The 22,117-nt window shown below is 43.2% G+C and overlaps 2 protein-coding genes across 2 annotated transcripts; both read right to left on the bottom strand.

Moving 5' to 3' along the window:
- Positions 1–55: 55 nt before the first annotated feature.
- LOC100841327 (protein PAT1 homolog 1) lies at positions 56–7,632 on the bottom strand. The gene is made up of 5 exons (XM_003568087.4): positions 7,424–7,632; positions 7,025–7,188; positions 5,121–5,177; positions 2,844–2,913; positions 56–2,600 (listed from the first exon to the last, which is right to left on the bottom strand). Exons 1-5 carry the CDS (start codon positions 7,485–7,487, stop codon positions 535–537), a joined length of 2,421 nt encoding a protein of 806 aa, XP_003568135.1. The 5' UTR covers positions 7,488–7,632; the 3' UTR covers positions 56–534.
- A 3,957-nt stretch (positions 7,633–11,589) lies between these two features.
- LOC100841028 (protein PAT1 homolog 1) lies at positions 11,590–19,182 on the bottom strand. The gene is made up of 6 exons (XM_003568086.4): positions 19,166–19,182; positions 17,583–17,810; positions 17,188–17,351; positions 15,074–15,130; positions 14,408–14,477; positions 11,590–14,158 (listed from the first exon to the last, which is right to left on the bottom strand). The coding sequence occupies exons 1-6, from the start codon at positions 19,173–19,175 to the stop codon at positions 12,096–12,098; spliced, it is 2,592 nt and encodes an 863-aa protein (XP_003568134.2). The 5' UTR covers positions 19,176–19,182; the 3' UTR covers positions 11,590–12,095.
- Positions 19,183–22,117: the final 2,935 nt, after the last annotated feature.

Below are 22,117 nucleotides of genomic sequence, written 5' to 3'. Positions count from 1 at the left end.
TAAATTAGGCCAAGAAAAGAGAAACATAAACTCACAAATCCTGGAGCAAGCAAGATTATATGAAGCCATGAAGCATAAACATCGCACCAATGTCTCGGAATAAAGTAGAGTAAAGTGAGATCTAACACTGTCACAACTCACCAGATGGCATCAAACCCCACCAAGGAACAAACACAAAATGGCTATAGAAGTTGTTGTTGTACAACCATTTGCTATCCAGTATCCACTAGCTTCTTCACTGGGGGAGATAAAGGTTAAACTAGGTTTCCTCCAAAGAGGTGTCTGGTTCATCACTGCACAGAGTTACAACAGGATACATACATGCATAATCTATTAAAGATTCATAGCCCACATGAAGGGTATTGTCGATTCTAAAAATTAATTTCGATCCTAGACACCGTCATAAGTCTGGGGAACACTCACTTCAACAAGCCAATGGAACTTCTCCAAGCTCGCATCTTGTGCCTCCAAATATAATCTTCATCTGGAGACCAACTGCACATGTAGACGACCACTAGAGTCTCTTCAGTAGCGTTAACCAGCAACAGACTCAGAAGTAAAATGCCCACTGCTAGCCCCGGAATGATTAAAACCAGTTACAGGCATGGATTTCCGAGCAAAGTCAAGAAGCATCTGGCGTTGCTGTTCATTGGTATGTGGAAGGCTTGCACGCAGCAGCTCAACAGGCATCTCCCTGCTAACTGCCTTTGAGGCTTCAGATCTAGCTATAGAATTGGATCCCTGCATGCTGAACATCTGCAGAATACTTCCATACTTGCTGTCACAGTATTTTGTCAGAAGTCCAAAGAAAGCATCAAATGATGCCTGCCAAAGAGAACGAGTTGATCTGCTGTAGTCGGCTGCAGAATGAGGATCAGCTAACAGTTCAGTTGCTCTATCCAGTACTGATTTGATGATTAGAGATGCCCCATCACCAGCAGAGCTGCCAAGAGGGCGGAGAGGTGGCTGTTGAGATGAGCAGACAACAGCAGCGAGGCATGCGCTGAGCGCACTTAGTTCCATATGTTGCACGCACGAGGAAACAGTCTTGGCAAGACCAACTGTTGTTTCTGCAGCACCAGAATCTGACGCTAAACCCCCAAACAAGCTCCTAAGATGTCGAAAGATAGCCATGCACACTATCCGGGTCAGCTCACTTCCAGGGACAAGAAGTCGAAGATAACGTGCCAAAAGCTTACGTCCTTTCGGAAGAGAAACAATGCGGAGAAAAATAAGGTCATCCGTAGGGGCCAATCCAGATGAATTGCCAGGTTTGTTTGGGCCAAAAGGGTCCACAAGCTCGAGTGATGTAGCTAAGCCTTCAAGGAGGACCTGCCGCCTTCGCCTCAGTTGTAAGCTGCTGTCCTGTGCCTGGCTAGACTGTAAGAAGCGGTCAATATCATTTACATTTAGAAGAAGAGATATACCATCTTCAACAGTAATTCTGGCTGCCAGCATTGGCTCTTTCTCCAGTGGCCTTGCAGATGACTTGTGATCACCAGATGCAGGAATATCTACTTCGAGAAGAGGACGAGGCCTACGTATGGAAGAGAACGATACTCTTCCAACAGCATCAACCTGTAGATATGAATGTTGATCACCACCAGACCGGGACTTTGATGGGAAGTCTTTTATTGACATGGGGGAGAAGTTGATCTTCTGCTGAGAACTGGCAGATCTTTTGGCTATACAAGCTTGGTGGTAATAGTCATCAATGTACGGATCACTGCTGTGACTTGTGGAGTGCTGCATTCTTAAAATACTCTCTATCTCTTCGGAAGACATATATTTCGATCTGAACTTTATTCCTCCATTATCAACATTCTGACCAGCTGTATCAGAAGGTTGTTGAGAAAAGCGTATGCTGTGTTTTCCTCTTCCTGACCTTGATCTCTTGTCTCGTGGTGATGGTAAATTAGGAACATGGTCAAACTTGCCTATCATTTCTGGAGAATGATGGTGATAGAACTGAGGCTGCAAGTTTAGGTAATTGTGATGAGATGGCGGGACTAGTGGCGATCTCTGCTGCTGCTGAGAAAATAGCAATGAAGACATCGAACTCCCCGGATATGATAACTGTGGCTGCAATAAACTGGGCCGTTGATTAAAATGCTCAAAAGTATGGGGACCAGCTTGATTTGGCCATTCGTTTTGCAGGAAGTTGTTCGCTGACAGATCTGCAGCAGTGTAAGACATGCTTCGTCCATATCGCAGTCCATGAGGTACACTAGTCATATTATATGGAGAACCAGAAAGTGATGAACTTTTAGAACCCATTTGGTGACCAGCGCCAGGTGAAGGAATGCTTGAGTGGAGTGTAAGACCTTGTGCGGGATAGGATAGTTCACCACCACCTGGCGGGGGATAGGATGTAAATGAAGGAGATATATGTCCAAGGATAGGTTCACTGGAGCGGTGCTGTAGTGGTTCCAGGGGATAGGAAGATGTTCTGCTCAATGGTTTCGACTCTCCAAACTGAGGTAAATACTGTGGCTGAGCACATAGTTGTTTCCTGTCCTGAAATTCATCGTTGTTGAGTATATCCAGATCTACCCAATTGGGGAAGTCTGCTTCTGGAACCCAGTCATTAGTCAATGAACCTGAAGAAACATGGTATTTTGCTCAGGAACACAGGCACGTTTAAGGACAAAAAATTGATAATTCTCATGTACTTATATGGACAACATTTTAGACTTGATTGTTATTCTTTCCTATTAAACATGTCTAAATATGGTTATTGGGGTACAATGTTATGTTTACTTATGTTTTAGACTCCATGTGACATAGATAAGCTCTTCTAGTGTTTAGCTTCAGTAGTAACTGGCAGAAGAAATGTTACTTACTTTCCCTGGAAATTGATCGTCTATCACCAATAACACCAGGATTCCTTGTTCCGCTAATAGTTCGGTTCAACTGAAGAAAAGGAATTTTGTCAGTATGCATTCCATGGTAGTAAATAAAAAAGAAAATAAAAAGGACACCGGACAGTTAGTGACGCAGGGCTAGAGATCCCTAGAGTACTATACGACTGAATTTATGTTCAAAATATTAGCATATTTAAACTCAAGTGCTTAGTATGTTAAAAATGTAATTCCAGGCGTCATGCCATATATTGAACCCATGTGACCAAATAAAACTGAGAACATAGTGATTTATGTGTTAGGAAATATGCAACTTGTATTTCCAGGAGGCCAAAGGCCAGTATATATACAGGTACAGGTGTGGCAAATATGCAGAAGGTGTAGCAGGTGGTCAAGCAGCGAGGACGGTGGGGATCTCCAATAAACCAGCACCACGCAGACGAGTCCTCGGCACGAAGCTCGGTGAGTGCCTCCAGTAGAGTGACACGAGGGACCCGTGCAAAGAGCTGAGCACGCCGCGGCTCGAACTCCTTACGGAGCCTGACAGCACGCACAAGTGCCACAACCAGTGGAGCGAAGAGAATCAAGCAGTCTCCAAATAGTTGAGCTCCGAGAATAGAATTCATCGATGGTAGCATCACCCTGTCGAAGTTCGTGCTCCTGACGGACCACGGAGAGGTACAGAGCGTCACCAGAGGGCTGATAACGCTGGCTCAGGTGAGTCCACATTTGAAATGCCGAGGAGAAGCCGACAATCTCGGAGGAGAACTGGGGCAGAACACTGGAAACAAGAAAAGCCGAGGCACGAGCATCTGCATCCATCCAGTGTGTGTAGGCAGCAAGCGCAACACGAAAATCATCAAGTGCAAGCTTGTAGTTGGAGAGCCGTTGCTCATAGGCAACAACAGCAGCATCGTCGGCCTTCTTGGCAGCAGCAACAATATCCTGGGAAGCCGTCGGATCAACAGTCGGAGGGACCAGCGGAGAAGGCTCGACTGGTTGAACGGGAGATGGTGGATGCGGCACCTCGCCGGAAAGAGCACCCCAAAGTCCAAGACCGCGCGTGTGGATGCGCATGTGGGCAACGAAGTCCGTGTAGCTGATCCCATCAAAAATCAAAAATCACCGGACATCGAGGTATAGCAACGTAGCCATTGTGCCTGTTTCTCTCTTCTTCTTCTTCTTCTTCTTCTTCTTCTTCTTCTTCTTCTTCTTTTAAACTGCTACGCTGCTGTTCGAAGAAACAGAGCAGCGGAACAGAGGACTCACCCGATCAAAGGGCCAGCGGCCGGGGAGAAGCCGTGAGGCGGCGGCGGCCGGCGGAGATCCCGCGAGGCAGCAGCGGCTGACGAAGACCCGTGCAGCAGCAGGCGGCGCCCGGCGGAGACGGGCTGCAACCAGCGGCAGCCGGCGGAAACGAGAGAATCGATCAGATCGCGGCCACGCGGGGACGGGCAGGGGAGGGAGAGCTGCAGCGGCCTCGCGCGGGCAGGGGAGAGAGCAGAGCTGCAGCGGAATCGATCAGATCGATGGAGAATCGATCTGAATCAACGGGATTAACTGGGAGAGAGAGGAATCGATCTCAGATTACAGAAATCGATTCAATTTGCACGAGTTGCGCGTGCGGTGGAAAAGCAAATCCTAGGCTCTGATACCATGTTAGGAAATATGCAACTTGTGTTTCCAGGAGGCCAAAGACCAGTATATATACAGGTACAGGTGTGGCAAATATGCAGAAAACCCCTTATACAATGGGGATATAACATGGCTATACAACTACAACTCTAACATTATGCACTTTTATGTGAATGGCCAAAACTGTAAAGGAGAGGAGCGCCCCTTAATATATTGGAACAGAGTACTCCAACAATCTTCAAAAAAACTATTTTGGGGGTTCAAAATTAGACACAGTGATAGGTCATCATGTTCAAGACATATTAGTTGACTATATCATATGTTAACAAGAATCAGGAAACAGTTCAGTAAAATAACTCGGAATATCATTTTGGCCACCTTGGACATACTAAATCATTTTTAAGACTACGGTAGATAATTAGATAGCATGAAACCAAGTGATGAAACATTTGAAATATAAGACACCAATTCAAGTACTTCCTCCGTCCAACAAAGGATGTCTCAACTTTGACTAAATTTAAATGCATCACTAAGTCATGTCTAGATACATCCAAATTTTGACAAACTTGAGACATCTTTTGTTGGACGGAGGAAGTAGTCAAGTTAGTGAAAGAAGTTGCTAACCTTTGCAAAAGTGCTTGCAAGATCATCAATTTCAGACAAGTTACTCATACAATCAATCTGCAGAAATATAAGAGTATAAGTCAAATGTTCTTATGTTCATCCTGAAATATAAAACAAACATGACTACAGGATCAACAATAACAAGGCAACACTGAAAGAAAATTGGTCAGAGTTGCAAACTAGGCAGGAAGAGAGACTTGCAGAGTAAGTAATTCTCAAATAATTTGGCAACATTGAATATGAAAGTGGTGGAAAAGCATTCAAGAAAGTAATTATGAAGGTTTGATGGTTACAAAAGCTATATTGGGGTGATGAAACTGCAATGAGAGAAAAGATAGAAGCTCGTCAAGTTCTCCAGACAAATATAGCAGCTACACGACAAGTTCTCGAGACAAGGATAGAAGCTACAGATTATCCATTCAGGTATAGTAGATATAGGTAGGCTAACACAATTATACACACTAACTAAAATAAATATAGTGAAGTAAAATAAGCTCGCACTTGCAACTTCAAATACTGTGAGGTGTCACTGATAGTCACATAATACATTCACATTACATTGCACCTGCTGGTCAGATCTGGTCAATAGATGGATGTGGGTACTCTAATCCTAGTCTTGATGGCAACACCACAACAGCGAGTAGGGTGCTTGTGTATAGGGTGGGGCATAGCGCAGAAGAGAACGATTTAGTACTAACATCCCTCAAAGGTCTAGGTTCGTGATTTTACATTTTTCGGAGAACAAGAACTTACGGTTGTAACATTTGGTTAGTAATTCCTAATTCCATGGTGAAGAACGTTGGGCTACAGAGCAATGAAAGCTAAAAACTAAACAACAGGAAAGCAGATGTTATAGCATCAGACTACGTAAAAAAGGAAAATTATTTAACCAAAGACACAACACAATCCATCACCTCTTCTCCAGCTGACAAAGGCCTAATAGGATAACCAAAATAATCAAAATTGGAGTGGCCTAACTCAGATCCCAAACATGGAGCCATCAGAAGGCTAACAAGAAAACAAAATTATAAAGTAGTTACCATTCTCACTACTGCATCGTTCTGACAAGAACATTCATAGTTGACACTAATTGGATATTTCAATCTTGTTCGATCCTAACCAGTTAGGAACATCAAAATTTCAAGATCTTCTTAACCAACATAAGTACATAATCCTAACTCCACAGTTGCACCTTTATGGATGCAATTCAGGATATAATAAATCAGATGCACCCCCCCCCCCCACCCCCCATTAAAACAAGAGGAGCAGATCTGTTGCACCGAAAACTCCACAAATTGAGGGCGTACATAAAGGGACTAGGACGTCATAGCTACCCTAGCCTCCTTGCACCCCCCCCCCCCCCCCGAACACACACAAAACCTCCCTGCCGCCTCCTCGTTGCGGTAGCGGCAACATTTGGGAGAAGAACGAGCCGACGGCGGTCGTTGTCGATGCTGGCCAGACACCCTCCCTTCTTTCTCCTTCCGGGACAAAAGGTTGTGCCCTAGGTTAGATTTCCCGACAATCTTATGCTTGAGGGCCTATTTGGGAGACAAGTATTGGTTGGTAAAGTTTTGATATCTAGTTTTGAAGCAAATACGAAACTTTACCAAGCAATAGTGCTATCCCAAACAGCCCCTGATGCTTCGATGCGTTGTACCTATCGGTGTGTCAAAACTCAAAATCCCAAGATATTACTCCTACTACAGAACAGATCACTAAATGAGCACTCATGCCAACAGTAGAACACACCGATAAAATCAAGACTGTACGAAACATGCAATGCACTTGATTCATCACACTCAAATGTAGCAAGCACCAACAAGATCAAAACTTTATGAATGCACATAATTCGTAGCAAAAAGGAAGCGGCTTTGTGGATGCGAAATCGCTAAGAGCCGCACCTCTTCTCCCACAGGAGACAACTGGTAAGCCCCATCATCATGCCCACCAAATCCGCCGCCATAGCCCTCCACACCTCCATCGTCCACCAAACCGCCCAGCTCCAATCCATCCAGCGGCGCCTTGCCGAAGAACGAATACTGTGCCGCATCGAAGCGCGAGTTCTCTGCAGAAGAAAAAACACAGATTTCCATTGATACCGCGTGAAAACCATCCACCAAAACCGCGAGCGAGGAACAAGAAATTTAGCAGGAACACGCAAAGGTGCGCGTCACAGACGGCGAAAGTGCGTCGCTCGCTGCACAAATTCAACCGCCGAACCCAAGTAGAACCAATCAGATCAAACTCAACAACAGCCCAGCAGAACACACACACCCGTACAAGCCAGCGACGGGAATCACCTGCGGTGGAGGACGAGGACGAGGTGCCTCCACCGACGTCGCCGTCCGCCCTGATGCCCCTCATCTCGACAGGCGGCGCGAGCACAAGCAGTGTGCTAGGGTTTGGATTTCGGGGGATGCGCTTGGGTTTTGGATCTGAGGGAGCTGGGAAAGAGAGACAGAGAAGGGAAGCTCCCCCTCAGTCTTGCTTACTTCCCTTTCCTTCCTTCTGTATTTGGACTTAAAACAAAAAAGAATTAAACAGCGACCGGAATATGACGCCGAAACATAAATAAAAAAGGATAAGCTGAAAATGATAGTTCGAGCTTTTAATTTGAAAATCGAAAATATAGTACTCCATTGAGATGGCGTGCTGGTGTGAATAAATTGCTCAGTGACAAAAAAAGAAAAAATAAATAATATAGTGTTAAGATAAGCAGATGGAGAAGGCTTTTTGGCCTGGTTTGGCTTGTGTGCTACTCTACCATCTGTATATCGTTCATTTGTGTGTTGATGAGCCTTTACTTTGCGTCTCGTGTGATCATTTGTCACGCTAATCTCGTCTCTCTGTTAACAACTGGCTGTCTGGACAGGCGATTATGATATTTTCTAGCCTCACGCCCTCACGAGCCTAACATGGACTTGTAAGTTTTTGAAGAATCCAAAGGAAGGAAAGGCTAATTCGGTGGTAGAAAGGGTCTTGCTAACTTGCTAAGCATATGAGAAAAAAATGCGCGTGTCTTAGGACGTGGTCACACGCACCGGCCAACATTGTTTCGTTTTTTTTTAACCGATCATTGTTTCGTTAGAATGGAGCTTTTCTGACTGTTGTATATTAAACCAATTGTTTCTTTGAAGGCATGAGGGCCCAGCTCCAATTTTTATATTACTGAAACTGATAAATTACAACAGAGTTTTGTGATTTTGACTACCTTTGGTTGAGTTTGAACCCGATGCTCATGCACTCCCGCTAGGTGCAGCTTCACCCTTATATCAGAGCTACACATGGTAAACGACGGAAAGCACATGGAATTAGCTAGCATGCAATCTCCACCTTCAGTTGAAGATCCATGCGATCTGGCTGGAATTAGATGAATTTGACAAGTCATGGAAAATCTGAAGAGAAAAAAAAATGACAACATAGACATATTATTCATTTATCATGTGAATAATTTCAGGATCAAATTTGGTCTGCCCGTAGAGAAATAGAAGTGACAGAATCAGTTGTAGTAATATATGACTGAGATCATATGACTGAGATCATCAGACTATTTGGTTGCTATATTTCGCAGACGAACTTTGTCTTGACGGTGCATGGTAGATGAATGATGAAACATGAATCGTGTGTATGGAGTAGTAGTACGTTGTCTTTACTCTTATAAAAGAGCTAATTGTCAACGGCGGTCCATCATCTCATCATCTCTTTATACTATTAAAAAAACCTCATCTCATTAATTTAAACAATAAGTCTATAAATTTATTGTAATAGACAAAGATGGTAACGATGTTTACAACCAAAAGCTAACATAAAATTAGGAGCAAGTGTCGGTAATATATAATTTTAGTCTATTTTGTCTATACAGCAAACAGTCTAATTTCCGTAGAAGCGCATGAGTGTTTTGCTGGTAAAGAAAACGTCGTTTCAGTGACTCACTCTGACTGATTGCAGCTGTCAAGATGGCTTACGGAGTGTCCCAACTCCCAACAAGAAGGATGGCTGGCTGCCTCCTTGGCTTGTAGAGTGAACACGAAAGGGAGAGACGGATGCACCGTGCCGTTCTCAACGGAAAAATAAATAACTGGTTTACCTTGGGCTGATAGGGGTCAGGTTTTGACTTTAGGCCAGGTTCGTCATGACGCTGCAGGAAAGCGATCACCTGACTCTGCTGCTCCATGGCTCTTCAACAAGCTGCCCCTCGTTGTACAGCGGTGGGTGCACCTGCCCCGACGAGACGATGGGGTGAAGCGAAAGACTCGACGATGGAAACGGATGTGAATTGGACAATTGGTAGCTGAGCCCTGAGAGAGGCAGGGACTCCGTGAAAGCGAACCGGTGATGGTTTGCAAAATTGCAATGTTGGGTCGGAAGCATGCATGTAACTGCGCTGCTGCGTTCCGTTTCACGCATCCGGTGGCAGGTTGTTGGGACTCGGAACATGCGTGTCACTGTCATGTGGGTCTTCTTTTTGTTCTTGGCCAACGGCCAACGGTGCCTGAGAACAAAAATAAATGGCTTTTAGGATACTACGTTCTCGGGCGTGTAGCTCTTTCTTTGTCCCTTTCTACCAATCAATCATTTGGGTTTTTAGTGTTTTTTAATTTGAAATGGATAATATCTTAGAAAACACCAAAAAAAACACTAGTGCCAAACAAGCCCTCACTGTTTTTTTAGGAAAGCCATCTGGAGGATTTTATCGCGTTTCAAAAATACTACCTCTGATTTTAAATTGTTGTCGGAATATTACATGTATCTAGACACTTTTTATGAATAGATGCATCCATATTTGGGCAAATTTGAGACAAGAATTTAGAATCGGAGGGAGTAGTTACTCACTCCGTTTTATAAATGTTACTTCCTCTTATCCTAAATTTTAGAATCAAATTTACCCAAATATGGATGTATCTGTTTTTAAAAAACGTCTAGATTTCGACAACAATTTAGAATCGGAGGAGGGAGTAGGTGAAAATCAGGAGGCTCATCCTGCCGGATACAATTCTGGGCCCCTCCCTCTGCTCTACTAGCAAAATAGCCTCCCTAGGAAAATGTTCAAAAATTACATACTGGAAACTCTAAGAAAAAGACAATCTTCATAAATCACTGCCGCAGGTCCATAAGTATAACCGTCATCTTTCATCACATTGATGATTTCCACACAACTAGAATACTCCCTCCGTTTCATATTAAATGTCTTAAATTTGCTAAAATATGGATGTATCTATACACAAAAAATGTCTAGGTACATGTAATATTTCGTCACTTAGTATAGGACGGAGGGAGTAAATCATTACACGGTTGCAACCAATTGACTCTGCCAAAACCAAACAATCTCAAAGAGTCATAACATCAGCAATCGCCGCACTTTCAAGAAATTGGAATTTGCAATTTGAAGTTGCCACAAAAAAAACCACAATCAACGACACTTATTAAAAGTAAGCCAAAGGTGACCGGCTTTGGCTAAACCAAATATAAAAACTACTCCGATTCATAATAAGTGTCGCTGATTTAGTATAAAAGCTGTACTAAATCAATGACACTTATTATGTATCAGAGGGAATACAAGTTAACTAAAAGTGTTTAGCTTTGGCTAAGCTAGCTATACATTATTTTCTCGTTAAAAAAAGCTACAAGTTAAGTCTAACCAAACATAATCGTACACTTGCACATGCAAATTTCCATGAACAAAGGTCGAAAGGTGTAAGGCCGGCCCGAGTTGCAACGGATATAGCGCATCGATCCTCACGATTAATCGTAGGGTTTGGAGGATAACAAGAGAGAAAGAACTCTAGAGAGGGCCTCTCTTTTCACAAGGTCTGAAAAAACAGAATTGCGATATCATATATCCATCTTATTTGTGCAGGATTTATTTGCACCGAAGTTTATTTAATTAAATCAGATGTAAAATAAGATCTATTTTTCAATAGGTTGGAGGGGATAAAAAAATTCTACAAAAGGTAGCGCAAATGAATACTTGAGGAAAATTCCAATAAAATTTGATCCTCCAAATCAGTTGAGTCACACAGGAAAAATTCTAATGATTTCAATTTCCTAAAGAAATTCTATAGATGTCCTTTGAAACAAGAAGACCCTAAAGTTCTATGCTATTCCCTCCGTTTCATAATTCTTGGATCAAATTTGATAAAAATTTGATACATCTATTTTTAAAAAGTGTCTAGATACATGTAATATTTCAACATGAAACGGACGTACTGATGATTAGATCGGGCGGCGTATAAGGCCAGTAAGAAACCGTGACAGTAGGGTGACGTTGATCTATCTGGACCGTCCCTGGTGACAAAAGTTGCCGCTTTGCATCTGAGCAGTTTGTTAACTGAAGCCGCCACGGTCACTTTTTTCAGGCTGTCTGCAGATACCTGGTAGGGTTCTGACAAAAGGTCCGTTCTACCACACAACGAAAGAAGGCATGAACCATACCAAGCTCGTAAATTAGGCCAAGAAAAGAGAAACATAAACTCACAAATCCTGGAGCACGCAAGATTATATTTAGCCATGAAACATAAACATCTCACCAAAGTCTCGGAATAAAGTAAACTGAGATCTAACACTGTCACAACTCACCAGATGGCATCAAACCCCACCAAGGAACAAACACAAAATGGCTATAGAAGTTGTACTTGTACAGCCATTGCTACCCGCTAGCTTCTTCACTGGGGGAGATACAGGTTAAACTAGGTTTCCTCCAAAGAGGTGACTGGTTCATCACTGCACAGAGTTACAACAGGATACATACATGCATAATCTATTAAAGATTCATAGCCCACATGAAGGGGAAAGTCGATTCTATAAATTAATTTTGATCCTAGACACGGTCAAAGTCTGGCGAATGCTCGCTTCATCGAGCCAATGGGACTTCCCCAAGCTCGCATCTTGTGCCTCCAAATATAATCTCCAGCTGAAGACAAGCTGCACATATGGTTTACGCAATGAACGACCACTTGAGGCTCTTCAGTAGCGTTAACCGGCAACAGATTCAGAAGTAAAATGCCCACTGCTCGTCCCGGAATGGTTAAAACCAGTTACAGGCATGGATTTCCGAGCAAAGCCAAGAAGCATCTGGCGTTGCTGTTCATTGGTATGTGGAAGGCTTGCACGGAGCAGTTCAACAGGCATCTCCCTGCTAACTGCCTTTGAGGCTTCAGATCTAGCCGTAGAATTGGATCCCTGCATGCTGAACATCTGCAGAATACTTCCATACTTGCTGTCACAGTATTTTGTCAGAAGTCCAAAGAAAGCATCAAATGATGCCTGCCAAAGAGAACGAGTTGATCTGCTGTAGTCGGCTGCAGAATGAGGATCAGCTAACAGTTCAGTTGCTCTATCCAGTACTGATTTGATGATTAGAGAAGCCCCATCACCAGCAGAGCTGCCAAAAGGGCGGAGAGGTGGCTGTTGCGATGAGCAGACAACAGCAGTGAGGCACGCGCTGAGGGCGCTTAGTTCCATATGTTGCACGCACGAGGAAACAGTCTTGGCAAGACCAACTGTTGTTTCTGCAGCACCAGAATCTGACGCTAAACCCCCAAACAAGCTCCTAAGATGTCGAAAGATAGCCATGCACACTATCCGGGTCAGCTCACTTCCAGGGACAAGAAGTCGAAGATAACGTGCCAAAAGCTTACGTCCTTTCGGAAGAGAAACAATGCGGAGAAAAATAAGGTCATCCGTAGGGGCCAATCCAGATGAATCGCCAGGTTTGTTTGGGCCAAAAGGGTCCACAAGCTCGAGTGATGTAGCTAAGCCTTCAAGGAGGACCTTAAGCCTTCGCCTCAGTTGGAAGCTGCTGTCCTGCGCCTGGCTAGACTGCAAGAAGCGGTCAATATCATTTACATTTAGAAGAAGACATATACCATCTTCAACAGTAATTCTGGCTGCCAGCATTGGCTCTTTCTCCAGTGGCCTCGCAGATGACTTGTGATCACCAGATGCAGGAATATCTACTTCGAGAAGAGGGCGAGGCCTACGTATGGAAGAGAACGATACTCTTCCAACAGCATCAACCTGTAGATATGAATGTTGATCACCACCAGACCGGGACTTTGATGGGAAGTCTTTTATTGACATGGGGGAGAAGTTGATCTTCTGCTGAGAACTGGCAGATCTTTTGGCTATACAAGCTTGGTGGTAATAGTCATCGATGTACGGATCACTGCGACTTGTGGAGTGCTGCATTCTTAAAATACTCTCTATCTCTTCGGAAGACATATATTTCGATCTGAACTTTATTCCTCCATTATCAACATTCTGACCAGCTGCATCAGAAGGTTGTTGAGAAAAGCGTATGCTGTGTTTTCCTCTTCCTGACCTTGATCTCTTGTCTCTTGGTGAAGGCAAATTAGGAACATGATCAAACTTGCCTATCATTTCTGGAGAATGATGGTGATAGAACTGAGGCTGCATGTTTAGGTAATTGTGATGGGATGGCGGGACTAGTGGCGATCTCTGCTGCTGCTGAGAAAATAGCAATGAAGACATCGAACTCCCCGGAAATGATAACTGTTGCTGCAATAAACCGGGCCGTTGATTAAAATGCTCAAAAGTATGGGGACCAGCTTGATTTGGCCATTCATTTTGCAGGAAGTTGTTTGCTGATAGATCTGCAGCAGTGTAAGACATGCTTCGTCCATATCGCAGTCCATGAGGTACACTAGTCATATTATATGGAGAACCAGAAAGTGATGAACTTGGAGAACCCATTTGGTGACCAGCGCCAGGTGAAGGAATGCTTGAGTGGCGTGTAAGACCTTGTGCAGGATAGGATAGTCCACCACCACCTGGCGGGGGATAGGATGTAAACGAAGGAGATATATGCCCAAGGATAGGTTCACTGGAGCGGTGCTGTAGTGGTTCCAGGGGATAGGAAGATGTTCTGCTCAATGGTTTCGACTCTCCGAACTGAGGTAAATACTGTGGCTGAGCACACAGTTGTTTGCTGTCCTGAAATTCATCGTTGTTGAGCATATCCGGATCTACCCAATTGGGGAAGTCTGCTTCCGGAACCCAGTCATTAGTCAATGAACCTGAAGAAACATGGTATTTTGCTCAGGAACACAGGCACGTTTAAGAACAAATAATTGATAATTCTCATGTACTTATATGGATAACATTTTAGACTTGATTGTTATTCTTTCCTATTAAACATGTCTCAATATGGTTATTAGGGTACAATGTTAACTTTACTTATGTTTTAGACTCCATGTGACATAGATAAGCTCTTCTAGTGTTAAGCTTCTGCTTCAGTAGTAACTGGGGGAAGAAATGTTACTTACTTTCCCTGGAAATTGATCGTCTATCACCAATAACACCACGATTTCTTGTTCCGCTAATACTTCGGTTCAACTGAAGAAAAGGATTTTTTTTTCTCAGTATGCATTCCATAATAGTAAATGAAAAGGAAAATAAAAAGAACAGCGGACAGTTAGTGATGCCAGGGTCTAGAGATCTCTAGAGTACTATATGATTGAATTTATGATCAAAATATTAGCATATTTAAACTTAAGTGCTTCTTATGTTAAAAATGTAATTCCAGGCTTCATGCCATATATTGAACCTATGTGACCAAATAAATCTGAGATTATAGTGACTTATCCACTTTTATGTGAATTGCTAAAACTGTATTGGAGGGGGGCGCCCCTTAATATATTGGAACAGAGTACTCCAACAACCTTAAAAAAACTGTTTTGGGGGTTCAAAATTAGACACAGTGATAGGTATTCATGCTCGAGACATATTAGTTGACTATATCTTATGTTAACAAGAATCATGAAACACTTGAGGAAAAGAACTCTGCTAGGAATATAATTTTGGCCACCTTGGACATACTAAATCATTTTTTAAGACTGGTAGATAATTAGATAGTATTAAACCAAGTTATGAAATATTTGAAATATAAGACACCAATTCAAGTAGTCAAGTTAGTGAAAGAAGTTGCTAACCTTTGCAAAAGTGCTTGCAAGATCATCAATTTCAGACAAGTTACTCATACAATCGATCTGCAGAAATATAAGAGTAAGGCAACTGTCCATCATGAAATATAAAACGAACATGACGACAGGATCAACAACAACAAGATGGCAATGCTGAAAGAAAATTGACCAGAGTTGCAAAGTAGGCAGGAAGTGACTTGCAGAGTAAGTAATTCTCAAATGATTTGGCAACATTGAATATGAAAGTGGCGGAAAAACATTCAAGAAAGTAATTATGAAGGTTTGATAGTTACAAAAGCTATATTGGGGTGATGAAACTGCAATGAGAGAAAAGATAGAAGCTCGACAAGTTCTCCAGACAAGTATAGTAGCTACACGACAAGTTCTCGAGACAAGGATAGAAGCTGCAGATTATCCAATCAGGTATATTAGATATAGCCAGGCTAACACAATTACACACTAACTAAAAGTAAATATAGTGGAGCAAAATAAGCTCACACTTGCAACTTCAAATACTGTGAGGTGTCACTGATAGTCACATAATACATTCACATTACATTGCACCTGCTGATCAGATCTGGTCAATAGATGGATGTGGGTACTCTAATCCTGGTCTTGATGGCAACAGCGAGTGGGGTGTTTCATGTTTGTGTACAGGGGCGTAGCTACGTAGCTTTACCCTGGTGCAATGCACCAGGTTGCAATTTTTTTAACTAGCAATTGTGTTAAAATTTTACTATGTGCACCAGGTTTATTGAAGTAAAGTACATCATGGTACCATAAACTAGCACAATAAGCATGCTCTTGATCCATTTGTATGCAACAAGCTTCATGTTGTGCACCTGGTCAATTTTTCCTCTAGCTTTGCCCCTGTTTGTGTACAGGGTGGAGCATAGTGCAAAAGAGAATGATTTAGTACTAACATCCCTCAAAGGTCAAGGTGTGTGATTTTACATTTTTCAGAGGACAAGAACTTACGGTTGTAACATTTGGTTAGTGATTCCTAATCCATGGTAAAGCAAGGTGAAGAACATTGGGCTACAGACTTACATAGCAATGAAAGCTAAAAACTATACAACAGGAAAGAGGATGTTAACATGTTATAGCATCAGACTATGTAAAAAAGGAAAATTATTTAACCAAAGACGAAACACAATCCATCATGCCTTTTCCAGCTGACAATGGCCTAATAGGATAACCAAAAGAATCAAAATTGGAGTGGCCTAACTCAGATCCCAAACATGGGGCCATCAGAAGGCTAACAGGAAAACAAATTTATAAAGTAGTTACCATTCTCACTACTTCATCATTCTGAAAAGAACATTCATAGTTGACATTAATCAGATATTTCAATCTTGTTCGATCCTAACGAGTTAGAAACATCAAAATTTCTAGATCTTCTTAACCAACATACATACATAATTCTAACTCCACAGTTGCACCTTTAGGGATGCAATTCAGCATATAATTTATCATCATAATAATTCAGATGCACTCCCAATTAAAACAAGAGGAGCAGATCTCTTGCAGTGAAAACTCCCCAAATTAAGGGCGTATATAAAGTACAAAGGGGTAGCAGCCCTAGCCTCCCAAAAACCCCACGCACACACACACACACACACAGCCTCCCTGCCTCCTCCTCATTACGGCAGCAGCAACATTAGGGAGAAGAGCAAGCCCCCGGTGGTCGCTGTCGATGCTGGTCAGCCACCCTCTCCCCTTCTTTCTCCTTCTGGGACAAAAGGCTGTGCGCTAGGTTAGATTTCACGACAATCTTATGCTTGAGGGCCTATTTAGTATTGGTTGGTAAAGTTTTGATATTTAGTTTTGAAGTAAATACTGAAACTTTACCAAGCAATAGTGCTCTCCCAAACAGCCCCGGATGCTTCGATGCATTGTACCTATCAGTGTGTCAAACTCAAAATCACAAGATATTACTCTCTTTTTTTTTTACATCCCAACAGTAGAACACACCAATAACACGAAACATGCAATGCACATGATTCATCACACTCAAATGTAGCAAGCACCAGCAAGATCAAAACATTATGAAGCATCAGTGCACATAATTCGTAGAAGAAAGGAAGCCAGCTTTGCGGATGCAAAATCGCTGAGAGCCGCACCTCTTCTCCCACAGGAGACAACTGGTAAGCCCCATCATCATGCCCACCAAATCCGCCGCCATAGCACTCCACACCTCCATCGTCCACCAAACCGCCCAGCTCCAAGCCATCCAGCGGCGCCTTGCCGAAGAACGAATACTGTGCCGCATCGAAACGCGAGTTCTCTGCAGAAGAAAAAACACAGATTTCCATTGATACCGCGTGAAAACCATCCACCAAAACCGCGAGCGAGGAACAAGAAATTTAGCAGGAACAAGCAAAAGTACGCGTCACAGAGAGCGAAAGTGTGTCGCTCGCCGCACAAATTCAACCGCCGAACCCAAGTAGAACCAACCAGATCAAACTCCACAACAGCCCACCAGAACGCAAATCCACGAACCAGCGACGGGAATCACCTGCGGTGGAAGACGAAGACGAGGTGCCGCCACCGCCGCCGCCGTCCGCCCTGAGGCCCCTCATCTCGACGGGCGGCGCGAGCGCGAGCAGTGTGCTAGGGTTTGGATTTCGGGGGATGCGCTTGGGTTTTGGATCTGAGGGAGCAAGGAAAGAGAGACAGAGATGGGAAGCTCCCCCATCCGTCTTGCTTACTTCCCTTTCCTTCTTTCTGTATTTGGAGTTTTGGACTTAAAACAAAAATGAAATTAAACAGCGACCGGAATATGACACCAAAATAAAGAAATAAATAAAATTAGCTGAAAACGATAGTTCGAGTTAATAATTTGAAAATTGAAATATAGTACTGCATTGAGATGACGTGCTGGTGTGAATAAATTGCCCAATGACAAAAAAAGATTATATAGTGTTAAGATAAAAGTACACGGACTTTTTTGGCTGGCTTGTGTGCTATCACATATCTACTTTTATATCGTTCATTTGTGTGTTGATGGTTTTAGGCCGTGTTCTTTTCGGCTTCTAGAACCGGCTTCTTCTAAAAGCTGTCCTCACCTAGCTTTCTGGATAAGTCGCATCATAAATTTAGCTAGATTTTTAAAATAGTTTAGACCAATCTAATTTGGTAGCCTATTAAAATTTAGACGACTTCTCCAGGAAGCTGGGGGAGGACAGCTTCTCGGAGAAGCCGGTTAAGAGAGCCTAAAAGAACTGGCCCTTACTTTGCCACTTGAGTGATCATCATTTGCAACGCTAATCGCGTCTCTCTGTTGACATCTGGTTGCCTGGTCAGGCGATTATGATGTTTTGAAAAGCCGCATGAGCCGCCCACTTCAAACGGTGAGAACCTAAAATCATTGAATGCACCATGGCCGGGGTCATACCCCTTACAAGACAAGCTGTATAACTGTTTCTCCGTCGATGAATCAACAAGGAAAAAGACCAAAAATACGAAACGACGTGCCGTGAGAACCATTGATTTCATGGCATAGATTGCAACGTCTACACCAGGACGATGAAGGAACCAGAACACCAATCTTCTAGACAACGGCGTCTCTATCGCCACCGAGAAGCACACCAAAACCTAACAAAAGAAGGTGACAAAACTTGATGCCAGACGTTGATCCATGGTTACCCTCGTCTCTTAAGGCCAAATCAGTCGTGAGAGACGAGGAAACCCGCTGAGATTGAAACTTCTTTAAAAAATGACGATGACTAGGGATTTTTTTTCTAAGATGACAGAAGTTGGAATAGTATTGACAACCGAATTTGTCTTATCGATGGATGGCAGATGAACGATGAATCGTGTGTATGTCTATGGAGTATGTTATAAACTAAACATTACTTTCCTAAAAAAAACAAAGCATTACGGCATGTACCAACACTAGCAGATTGCACCTATCAAAGATGGCTTACGGAGTGTCCGCGAAAGAAGAAAAAAAGAAAAAGAAAGGATGGCTCAAGATGGCTTGTGGAGTGGATAAGGAAGCCAGAGAGATAATACACCGTGCCGTCCGCGGGCGACGAGAAAAAACAACGAACATGCAACGTGTACGTGTCCGCTCGAACGGACGTACTGCGCTAGTACCTGGAGCCATGTTTTTCTTTTTCTTGGTTAGCTGAGATCTCGCTTGAGCTGGGGGTCAGGCTTTGACTTTAGGCCAGGCCCGTGACGTCCGTCCCGACGTGCACGGAAGCGATCAGCCAAACGGCAAAAGCTCCAACTTGACTGTTTCTGCACCGCTCTTCAGCAACAAGCCTAAAACCCCCGTCTCGGGCACACGAGGTACCCGCAGCCGGCAGCCCGGTGCGGTGTGCAGCAGTGGGTGCACCTGCCCTCGACGAGACGATGGGGTGAAGCGAAAGTCATCGGGACGACAGGGACGGGAATTGGTACCGACTACACTCTGCACACCCGCGCGCTGGACGGCTGGAGGCAGTGAAACATGGCTTTGGCTGGTACGGGGTGGCACACTGGCGGTGCTAGCTGATAGAGGCAGGGGCTCCGTGAAAGCGAACAGGTGATGGATTGATGGATCTAGCAATGTTGCGTCAGAAGTAACTGCTCTGCTGCGTTCTGTTTCACGCATCCGGTGGCACGTTGTTAGGACTCGGAACATGCGTGTCACTGTCGTGTGGGTCTTCTTGTTTTTCTTGACCAAAGCCCAACAGTGTCTGATGAGAACAAAAATAAATGGCTTTTAGGATTCGTTCTCCGGCGTAGCTCTCTCTTTGCAGCAAGTGAGTTGAGTATGTGGTATAGGTATGGCGGCCCTATACGTAGGTTGGTGGTAGACTGGTAGTACATCAATTGGGAGTGGAAGGTTGGTATTGATTTCCTTGTCTATTGTCCCGCGGACTGGCTCGCTTTAAATATGGGCCGCTACACCACATCGTACTCTTAGTTTTCAATCTACGGTTATCGCATACTGTACCGTATAACTAGTTAAACGCGTGTTCGTTACCATGACACATGGAATCTTCTACTAGTATATCTAAACAGAGCACTGCACTGGAGTAGGCATTCAAACATGTCACCTCGGCAGCTCGAACATGCATATTGTCATGCCATCTCATCAAATCATGCAAGCCATGCATGTATTTATTTTCATTTTTGCATTAATTTATCAATTCAAACCATGATAATTCATCAATTCAATCATGTACTCCTTTTTGGTGGAAAGTTTTTCTTTTTATACATCATTTGGTCACGTATACTTCTTAAGTTCTACTATTTTTTTAAATGTAAATCAAGAATACTTCTACATTTCCCATTAGTTTTCATTATCTTTAAATATCTATTTATGCATTTGTATTAATACGGTTCTGCAGCAATGCGTGGGCCATTGTCCAGTCACTACACAGTTATGCCATTGATTTGAGCTCAACTCTCGTCTGACCTTCGATTTTGGACTTGTTTGTGAGCAATAACACTACGTATAGATATCAATTCCAACTTTGGAATCAGGCTTGGATGGACACAAACAAACAAGTGGAGGTGGAGTCGAGGGTCAAACCCCGATGGTGAATCTATGGTTCTATCAATGATGATTTACTGCTAATCTCTCCAATGGATGTCCAGACGATGAATACACATTCGTAGTCAGTGTACTGTGGTTGTAGATTGACACACATTGCTTGTAAAAGGTTCGCATACTAAGACCATTGGTGTTGCGCTTTCCTATACGAACCAGACTTCAACCAGGATGTTGGATGGGGCACATATTATGACAGTGTCGGCAAATGATGTCAACCTTGGACAAGGAGATAATGTTAATCTCTTGTGGTGGTAACGTGGGAATGCTACCGAATGGAGATATAAGATAAGGACAAATTAGAGCCGAAGCAAAAGACGTCAAGGCAGCCTTGCCTCAACAAGCACGTGTAGGACAGCTTCTCGGAGAAGCCGGTTCAGAAAGCCTGAAAGAACTGGCCCTTACTTTGCCACTTGAGTGATCATCATTTGCAACGCTAATCGCGTCTCTCTGTTGACAACTGGTCGCCTGGTCAGGCGATTATGGTGTTTTGAAAAGCCGCATGAGCCACCCATTTCAAACGGTGAGAACCTAAAATCATTGAATGTACCATGGCCGGGGTCATACCCCTTACAAGACAAGCTGTATAACTGTTTCTCCGTCGATGAATCAACAAGGAAAAAGACCAAAAATACGAAATGACGTACCGTGAGAACCAGAAACAGCCCAGAAAAGTTGCAATTTTACATATTTTGCGTCGCATCTTTCTTACGAGATAGGTCTTACGTTGCAACAAGAAAAAATATATATCATTTTCCGTCGGATATCTCTTTAAATGCTATTTTTAAGCTGACGAAGGTACACACAAATTCTAAAGTGCCACGATTAAGTTAGTTTTAATAAAATTTCGATAGAATCGCCGAGTTTGATGTTTTTTCGCCGACTAAGGTCTCCTTTGATTCAAAGGATTTCCATAGGAATTTTGAAGTCTTGAAATCCTTAGGAATATTTCTAGGTTGGTCGTTTGATTCGTAGCATTAAACCCTATAAGAATTTTTCCTAAGAAGTCATTTGTATTACATTCCATAGGAAAAATTCACTCCAACCTTGGTCCAATCAAACAAACTTTGATGAAAAAACAAAATTCTATAGGGATCAAATGAACATGACATTGGAATTTTACATTTTTCCTATTACTTTGCTTTTTCCAATCCTACAAATCAAAGGTACCCTAAAAGTCAAGATGTGCTAAAACTATCGGATGCATTTTGTCACTGTCGTAATAAAACCGTGGAAGCCGCCCGCCCGTACGGACGGACGCGGCAGGCAGCGTATCCCAGCAATCCAACAAATGGAACTCCATCAATTCCCCCTTCCAAAAAAAAATTCCCCATTCCAAATTGAATTGAATAAATAAAAGCGGCATCGCGGGCGGAACGAACGGATTGATGGAGTGGTTTTTATAGCCTGGGGGTAGAGTAGTCCCGCGTTGTGCTCGTCCGACAGGTGGGGTCCTTTACTCTTTCCTTCCGGCGCAGCTCCTTCTCCCAGTTGAAACTCGAAGG

The sequence above is a fragment of the Brachypodium distachyon genome, chromosome 2 (genome assembly GCF_000005505.3).
Source record: "Brachypodium distachyon strain Bd21 chromosome 2, Brachypodium_distachyon_v3.0, whole genome shotgun sequence".
NCBI classification, from domain to species: Eukaryota; Viridiplantae; Streptophyta; class Magnoliopsida; order Poales; family Poaceae; genus Brachypodium; species Brachypodium distachyon.
Note: the sequence above shows the minus strand (reverse complement) of the source record. Positions and strands in the feature narration are given on the sequence as shown.